Source organism: Fonsecaea monophora, assembly GCF_001642475.1.
Source record: "Fonsecaea monophora strain CBS 269.37 chromosome Unknown Scaff15, whole genome shotgun sequence".
Classification (NCBI taxonomy): domain Eukaryota; kingdom Fungi; phylum Ascomycota; class Eurotiomycetes; order Chaetothyriales; family Herpotrichiellaceae; genus Fonsecaea; species Fonsecaea monophora.
In genome coordinates, this window is record NW_019173946.1 from 66,750 (window position 1) to 75,711 (window position 8,962).

The window sequence follows — 8,962 nt, forward strand, 5'->3', positions numbered from 1 at the left end:
CACAGTGGCAGGCAACTTCTGTCACCTCATTCTGCTAGTATTCGTACTTCGACGTCCATTCCTACACCAACACATCTCAGTATACCTCTTTTTATTCTTATTCAACATGCGTGCTCCAGAGATTGCAGGATTTTACGTGGAGTGGTCCGACGAATTCTACGGCACAGCTGGCACGCCTCCCAGCTCACAATACTGGAGCCTACAAACTCCCTCGATCAATTACAACAGCGAGTTGCAGAGCTACACCAATTCGACCAACAATGCCTACCTCGACGGAAATGGTCAACTCTGTATTGTTCCTCAAAAGGTGAACGGACAATGGACCTCTGCTCGTCTATATGGCAACCCTAGCTTTCAATGTGACAATAACCGCAAGATGATCTTCGCCGCCCACATCAAGCTTGGCCAGAACCCGCCGTGGCAGCAGCAAGGGATTTGGCCTGCTTGGTGGGCACTGGGCCAGTCGATACTTGAGGATGGAGAATGGTGAGCTCCAAATTCGCCTTATTCTGCTGTGCTGTTACAGAAGTCTCTTACACTGCATACTGCTTCAGGCCGAAATGTGGTGAATGGGATATCTTGGAGCTCTGCAACGGCAGCTATACGAACCAATGTGAGTCGTGATGGATTCTGTCCAAGCCAGGTGTTTTGGGCCTGCTAGAACACTCACTGATCATTGGGAAACATCAGCTTCAATCCACCAACTTGACGAAGCGGGAAATCACACCGTAAGCCATGGAACTATCAACTTCGATCGCCGAGATTATCACACCTTTGCCGTCCTCATCGATCTCAGCTCGGATGACTATAGCCAACAGTGCATCAAGTTTCAGCTCGATGGCCAGACCTACTTTACTGTTCAAGGGGATGCGTCGAGTGAGGCAGCCAGCCAATGTTGGGATAGATGCGCGCGAAGCCCGTTCTTCCCCATCCTCAACATCGCTGTGGGGGGTGATCTTCCAGGATATCCCAACGATGATACACTTCCTGGTGTGGATAGCGGCATGACGATTCAGTGGTTGGCTGTGTACAAATCATGGTATTGAACCACGATGCTGGCTCGTACCTTGTCCGATGGAGTGAAATTTCCAACCAAAGCATCAAAGGTCACCAGGAGCATTAGGCAAGGCTACGTCTGGTCGTGTTGGTAGACTTCCTGCAGTTGGAGGTCCTTGTGAGGTAGAGCTTTACACGTCAGAATATCAGATGTCAACCTTTGCAGAGATTGTGATGTGCTTCATCGTATGTCAAGTGCACATTAACGGAACCATGAACCCTTTGCTATCACTGGACATTAGTTTACAAAGTGAGGATACGAGAAAATGGATGGGTGAGAGGTAGCTAGGTCCATGGTCCACGAGACATGAGACATGGTAGATCTCCGCCATATCCACCAACGTAGATACCTGTGAGTACTGGGTAGGTATCCCAACATCTCAGGATGATAGAGGCGTCAAGATAGGTTAGCCCATGTCAAAGCAAGGCCAAAGGAAGGTCAAGGCGGAGGCAATCGAACAACAAATAATGGTATGGTAGACCCCATTACTTGGTCCTTGGTCCTTTGGTAGTCGTACCCGTAGATGGATGTATTACGGTGTCCTCCATGGAGTGGCTGGCTGCTCGGTATCTACATACTCAGGCCGTACGTACGCACTGTAGGTTAGGTTGAGATATAATGAGTATTTACCTCGTCCGTACCTACCTAGACCAAGGTACATGGTTGGTATTATCATTACATACGAGTGATACATAGTGAGACACTGTCGGGATCAGAGGATCGAATTACAACGAGTTGTCTCACTCAATTGACAAAGCACCAAGCCAGACAAGGGTTCTTCTTCACATCTTCCTTCTTCTCTGCCCTTTCCTACTTACTCTCAAGAAACCTTTCCCGTGCCATGGCTGCCGCAGAGAAGACCGTGCGTTGTCCGCCGGGAGAGCTCGAGCTATTCTTTCTCTCTCGCTCAAAATCCAATCCAAGGCGAAATATATTATTAGTGGTTCTTGTAAAAAGCAAAAAGTCATAAGAACTTCGTAACTGGCGTGACAGGACCAGAAATATGCTGTCTTGTGGTGCCAATTGGCTCAAAAGTCGCCTGCCGCCCACACTATCTGCAACAAAACATTTGGCCCTGCAAGAACTGTGCATGCCAACGACGATCATGAGTGGATGAGGACGGCATTATTTTTCCGGTCCTCTTTTTTTTGGTCTCCATCAGGCTAAGAAGAACCTGGTAGTGCTAACCCAATATACAGCGTTTAGTCCAAGACGGCGGGGCCGCTGTACTTCACGATAGTGGCTTTCTGGCTGGTAGGGTTACCCTTGATTGAAAGGTTAGGTCGGTCTTGTACTGTAACTTTCCTGTGGTTTGTACTTTATCATGTCCGTGCGGGCGGGCAGTAAAGTTGGACGTGCAGAAAAAGCACCTAGTCGTTTTAGAGGGAGGTGATAAAGAATAATATACCTCGCATCGCATCGCATGGACCGCGCATTGCATGGTGCATTATTCACCTCGAGGCTCTTCCTTTCAATACACTGGGTTATTGGATAGAGAAAAGGCGGTCAAGGGCAGGGCAAGGCAAGAATCCAGCTCGAGCTCCAGTTTCAGCTTCCTCTTGACGCTCGAGTGAGGCAGGGATCAGTTCGCTTGCAAATCAGTATTGGAGACGAGAAAGTTGCTCGCTTGGCATGTGTGGGAAAGAAGAGGGGAGCTGAGCGGCCCCCGGCACGCGCAGGAGAAGAGTCAGAGGATCGACCTAGGTATGAGTGCTGGAAGGAGACAACGAGTTAGTTCCATCTGAGGGTCAAGTGAGGGTGTCGGAGCCTTTCCTCGTACCTAAGCATTATTGAACCAAGGTGCAATTGCTCCGTTCCCACAGCGGCTGGAAGTGGTCGGTAGGTACGAGGTACTTGGGTAAGTAAGGTCTGTGGGTAGGTGGGCAGGTGGGAAGGTAGGTGTGGGTGCGGTGCCATGGTGCGGTTGGGTTCATGAACAAACATTGAACGCATGCATGCATGCACCCCACGTCTACGTCTTGCCCGCCACTCACCACCCACCCACGTGCGTCACTCTTTTTTAAGCATTGGAATATCGTTCGATGAGCTTGATACGAGTAGGTACATGTGAGCTGAAGCTTGGAGTCGGACATTTTTCGTTTCCACATTGTGTGCTGAGCACGGAGAATTATACGCGAGAACGCATTTCATGGAGAAAGCGGAGTGAATGAAAAGGCGATCGATTGACCAAGCAAGCTGAAAGGTAGATGTGGACGGTACTTACTATCGTAGAGAGAATACGAGTAGGCATCTCGTCATCTCATCTCCCTGTGGTGCGTGCTCGGTACGAAATAACCTTGTACTCAGAACCAGTCTCTACTCAGTACAGAGCACGCGGAGAGAGAAGCGGAGATCAGCTGCTATCATATCCGCGCCTTCCACTACTTACGAGTAGGTACAGATGTAGCACGCCAGAAGTAGTTTGGGTAGGGGAGCAACGAAGAACCAGGCCTCTGCCTTGATCTGCTCCCTGTGAGCTTCTACTAGGCTAGCCCTGGGAGCCCTGGCAAACAAACCTGGCAGCCCTGGCTCTTCACTCGTAGGTGCCCCTAACCCTGGGTCCCTGGGCGCTTGGGTACCAGGGCAACTGAGCAACAGAGCACCCCGACGGGGATCTGGACTCTGGACTCTGGAGATGCGTGAAGTACCCATGTATGCCTAGCGATGCCTAGCGGTGCCTAACGTTAGTGGTACAAAGATGCTAGTGGGGCGTAGCTAGTGATGTTGCGTGTTTGCGGGTGTTGTCGTCATCCCTTCCAAGGGCACCCAGTACCAGGCACCAAGGGTGAGACAGCTTGACAGGTTCGCTTATTAGTGCGCGGCAACAGCTGCATTGCATTGCTTATCAACTTAGCCCTCACCACCTGCAGAAGTCCATCTTCACAAACCTGTTCTTGTGCCTCCAACATGGCCATCGAGGAAGCATTCCACGGCCCTAGCTTCGTGATCCTGGCTTCGGCAAAACCGCAACAAGGACCATGAGATATGAATTTCAACTGATACAACCACTCGTTTATTGGTACATTCTCACCCTTACTGGTGTGATCTGTTCTCATTGTAGGGGAATGGCTCAAGCAGAGCCGCCTCAATCACCCAGAACATCTTGTCCCCCGCGTCGTGCTGCTCTCATTGACCCGCGGCAGACGGCCATTAGCTAGTCCAAGCTCTCTCATTATCGTTAAAGCCATAGTACGGCCTCATGGCCGTGGCTTTCTCCATATCCTCGTCGTAACTGGCATGCTTCATCGTCACCAACTGCCAATCTGATCCCCTTCGTATTTGTGCGCCCAAAAGTGAACTCCCAAGAATGCTTGCCACAGCTAGAAAGTAAAATGAGGCCAGCCAAAGTAGAAGATGCGTGATAAAAATAACAAGACCACCGTACATCAGTCGTCGATATCTGGATTCGCCACAAACAGCCTTACTCCAGGCTGACCCATGCTCATCGTCCGCTCGTCCACGCTCCCTCTTCTGCGCAGATCCTCAGCTTTCTTCGCTTGCTCCAGTGCCCGTTGCACAGCGCTGGGACCAGAAATCTCCTTCAGCTCGCCGAATGAGTCCTCACTCTCCCTACCAGGGGTAGACTTGTCGCTGTGGATGAAGTAGTCGTGCTTCGCATCTTCGGCGTTTTCCGCGTCTTCTGGGATACCTTGCCCTGGTGACCCTTCGCTAGGTGGTGTGCTTGTACTGCTAAATCGTCCTTGATCTGGACGTGGATACCCACTCCGGTATTTGGCGCTGTTGGTGCTGCTTCTCCCACTGCCAGTCCGGGCATGTACCATACTATTGTCGCCAGTCAAGCTTCGTCCTTCCTCTTCTTCATCGCCCAGTGCTTCGTTGGCACTTAGTCGTACAGGCACAGACGCGCCGGTTAGGTTCGCCGGGACATACCCGGGTGCTTTCGGGACACCGCCGTGTCTGATCTTGCCAACCACGCCACCTGACGAGATGGTGCTTGTCCGTCCGCCATGACCAACACTCTGAACCTCAAGGGCCGCGCGGTGTTTGGCTGCTTTCTGGGCAGCGGCAAGCCGGGGGTCGATGTTTTGAGCTCGATCGCACCAAACGGTTGCCTTTTGTTTTCGCATCAGTGCTACGTACGATGTAGGGCTATTCGTGGCTGTCGAGCGGCCAGACGTAGAACGACGTGGGATGCTGGCGGCCGAAGATGTTGTGCCCTGTCTGTGCATGCTCATCGTGGCATTCGAAGTGGAGGAATGACGCGAATGTGACGAGGTGGAGGGAATTCGAGAATGGCCTGTGCCAGACGGCACAGTGACAATGGTCACAAAAGAGTTGGAGGGAGGCAGGGTGTTTGAAGAGACAGTCCGTGAGTGATGGTGGTTGCTGATCGTTCGCGCCGGCGCTATGGGAGAGGCGGTGGTCGCAATGTAGGATTTTCGCTCGGGGCGAGTAAAGGCGCCGTCAGCCACCGACGGCGCAGGATGAGGCGGCAAAGAGGAAATAGGGGCGGGAGAATGTGAGTAAGGGAAGGAGAGTGTGGGATCTGGGATATTTGTCCCAGCTACTGTCAAGACGCTCATCGGTCTTCTCAGATACTGACAAGGCTCAGAGAGCAGAAGGTAGGATGGAGAATTGCGGATTGAGGTTGAAGGTTTGTAGGTCGGGCGCCTTTGGTGCAGTCCAAGCACTGGTTTAGTGGTGGAGACTTCGGCTGGCCCCAAGTTTGGGTTTTTTTAGGTAGGAAGGAGTTTCTGCAGCTCTGGTTATTGGCCGGCACAACCAGATCCGACGACACAGTGAACTGGTAAAGGAATGGATTTGTAACCGCTTCAGCCCCAACTCGACAGGAGCAAAGCAGCGGTAGTGACAGTGGTAGTGATGGCAGTTCGTTAGGTGAGAGGCCGAAGTGAGGTGTGAAGGCAAAACTACGGGTTCGAGGATGCGATGAAGGAGGGAAAAAGGGAGCACAGGAGGGCAACGTGGAAATTTGAATCAAGTCTGAGTAGCCGATGCCTTTTGTAAAACGTGTCGCGCGCCCTTGCCTCGTATCGCTAAACCCCCTCGTCGTCTCTGGGCGGAGAAGAACTAGACAGTGAATGCTATAATTGAGTCCCGAGGATTGTACAGTCGCAGCTGCGGACCAATGAAGCCGGTGGACAGGAACGTCGACGGAGGCGGGCGTGAGAGAGTTCGTAGGGCAACAAGTCCGCGCGCGAATCAAGTCGATGTTTGTTGACGGAGTTTATACTGATGGAGGGCAGCAGCCTTGCAGCGAGACACGGTTGATTCGAAGGACTCTTGCAGATGGTGGGTGAGGGTGTGTACAAGTATGTGTGTAGGGAGAAGGCCCAGGGTTGGCAAACGGACAACTTTATTTTGCATCAATCGAATGATGAATGATGTTGACGACGACCATGATGCTTTGGGATGTATCCAGGATTTGCATGCCCGTCACTAGCTGGGAACTGGCACCGCTGGTACAAGTAGTCGCTGTGCCTAGTTTATCTATACCAGGGTACCAGGGGGGACACATGGACGGGATCCCAGGAAACCAGCGGGATCATACCATAACTACCACCTACCAAATGAGACCCAAGGACCTCAGTTGAGCGAAACCTCGTCGGAATGCCGCTGTTCATTTGTCCCGATCCGCGATGATGCCGGAGCCTGTGGGAAGAAGGAGGGGAAGAGAGGAGGGGGCCAAAGGGTCGAGGGGCACCCCTGGAAAGGCTGCAAGAGGGCACCTAAGCCTTGAAGTAGGCCCACGTCCTTGACCTGTACGCGCCCAGAAACAGCCCATGACCCGTAAATTATTCGCTTGATGATTACATGCCTACCTAGCTAGGTAATCTTGGGGCCTGTCTGGGATCTGTGATTAGGTGGGGTTCTAACTAAAACCAACATTTAACCCCCCAAGACTGACCTAAAACTCAGCTGAAAGCTTTCCGCCCGCCGCCCGAGCCACTCGGTGTCACCTCTGTAACCTCGCTCGGCGTGCCTTTGCACCCCGAAACTTGCCTACTTGGAGGATCCATTGGGCTGACCTTATGTAGGATGGTGAGGCCCAGACGTCATGGTCACTCATGCCACTTTCAACTGAAACTTAGGCTCGCATTACTAGATCTGGATGGGCTGTTACTATTTCTTCAAACAATCAAGCTCACCAAGTGTCAAACTGCAACACTACCAGACGTTTTTTTCTTTCCCTTTGTCATGGGAATTACTATAGTTGTACACTTGTACTCTGGCCAACGTGAAAATATTTTCACTCGCATGGCATCCCGTATCTCGATCATGGCTGGGATCTTGCTCCGGAATAAAGTGAGACGGCTGGACGGATGGATCAGTGACTCCAGAGTCGCGATGCGATGACAAACCCACCCTCGACCTGCCAAGTTCCATATCATTCTTCTCTTCTCGCCGGAGAAAAAAACGACGAGTCGATTGCACGATCCACGTTGCGATCTACTAGTACAGGAAAAGAGCAAGCTATGAGGACAAGGATCGAGATCACCTTGGAGCAAAATATGGCGTCAAAACCGTGTTGGGGTGGCTGTTGGCAGTCTCCCAGTTGCATCTTGATCCTTCTGTTGGCCTCTGTCGTAGCCTTACCTAGTCCTACCCGTACGTCAGGGCTGTTTCAAGTTTGGTTGTACTGATGCATTCAACAAAGTATCCTTCCGAACGCCCCTTTCTGTCCACAATAATCCCACAGTCGATTCTACTGATGGATGCAACCTCCTCGGTACAAAGCTATCCCGTGTTGCCTAGGAGAAAACGTCATGCCACCTGCGACTTTGGAAGATTCTCGCTTGAGTACAGACAAAATTTCCCTGCGCTTTGATAAGCGCTACTTGTCCTTGTTCCTTGTTCCTGATCGACCGGATCAACGTCGTGTTCCATCTCCAATGGACCTCAATGACTGACCTGGCTATAAGATCAAACAAGGCAGAGGGTTCGGATTAAAAGGAAACGGCAGATCAGGAAATATTGTCCTGATCGACGAAAGAATTCCCCTTGGGACCGTTGGCGTTCAGTCTTTGTCTTTGATGATATCACTCACGGAAATAGATCTCGTCGTTGATTGACTCCAACTGAACCTCACTCCGGTCTCCTTTGAGACCTGAAAGAGGTCCTGTGACATCTACACAAAATACAGTCTAATGACCTTGCCGATTCCCAGCCTCGCTCAGAAGCAAAACGTTGTAATGGGGCAGTGAAGTCCTGGCTGGTTTGTCTTTCTTCCCTCTCTCGCGATTGTCAAGGAACGGAACAATCCATGCCGTGTCTACTATCCAGTATTTCTCCTGGTCAAGGAGAAGCGAACAGGTAAGGTCTCCTTCGCCAATTATTCCCGAGCAAGTTGGGTTTTGGTATAATTGGCTACCATCCCCCTTCTTGCTCGAGCATACATAGCAGGAAACATCAAAGCATATCAACCACACACAGTTGGGGAATCTCCAAAGTGGTCAAACTGCAGATGTCGCCCTCTGGGGGGTCACGGGGAGTCAATTTGCGTGTCTGAGACAAGGTGTCAGCAGAGTCTCTGGCGGTCCACCCTTTTTCCGATCACTCGATCCTTCCACTACCGCAGCGTTGAGTGCAGAAGCAAAATTGCATTGCCTCTCAAAGGAAATGTTGTTCAGTATAATACTACTTTGCCCTCGCAAGGGGGAATTTCAAATGGTATGCAGAATGTATCAGTCCAGCTGAGTGGAAAGCCATGTATCTGAAACCAGCACTGGTCGAAACGAGCCCAAGCAAAGCAGCCCAAGCAGCCCAAACTTTGGTTCTTTCACTCAGCTGAACCGCCAATACCATCCCACAGTGGCGAGTAACTCGGGGTCGGAGATCGGTACCTGGAACAGACGCACCCGTGTTTCTAGAGCGAAAGTTCGAAAGGTGAGTGGGTAGAACGAGACAGGATTCAGAAGCAGCATG

At 51.4% G+C, this 8,962-nt stretch overlaps 2 protein-coding genes across 2 annotated transcripts; one reads left to right on the forward strand and one right to left on the reverse strand.

Annotated features, from left to right (window-relative positions):
* Window positions 1-106: 106 nt before the first annotated feature.
* On the forward strand, window positions 107-1,046 carry AYO21_03128 (hypothetical protein; the record flags this gene model as incomplete). The annotated part of the gene is made up of 3 exons (XM_022653102.1): window positions 107-486; window positions 555-613; window positions 691-1,046. The coding sequence occupies 3 exons, from the start codon at window positions 107-109 to the stop codon at window positions 1,044-1,046; spliced, it is 795 nt and encodes a 264-aa protein (XP_022514495.1).
* A 3,397-nt stretch (window positions 1,047-4,443) lies between these two features.
* AYO21_03129 (hypothetical protein) lies at window positions 4,444-5,253 on the reverse strand (the record flags this gene model as incomplete). The annotated part of the gene is made up of 1 exon (XM_022653103.1): window positions 4,444-5,253. The coding sequence occupies one exon, from the start codon at window positions 5,251-5,253 to the stop codon at window positions 4,444-4,446; it is 810 nt and encodes a 269-aa protein (XP_022514496.1).
* Between the last annotated feature and the right edge of the window lie 3,709 nt (window positions 5,254-8,962).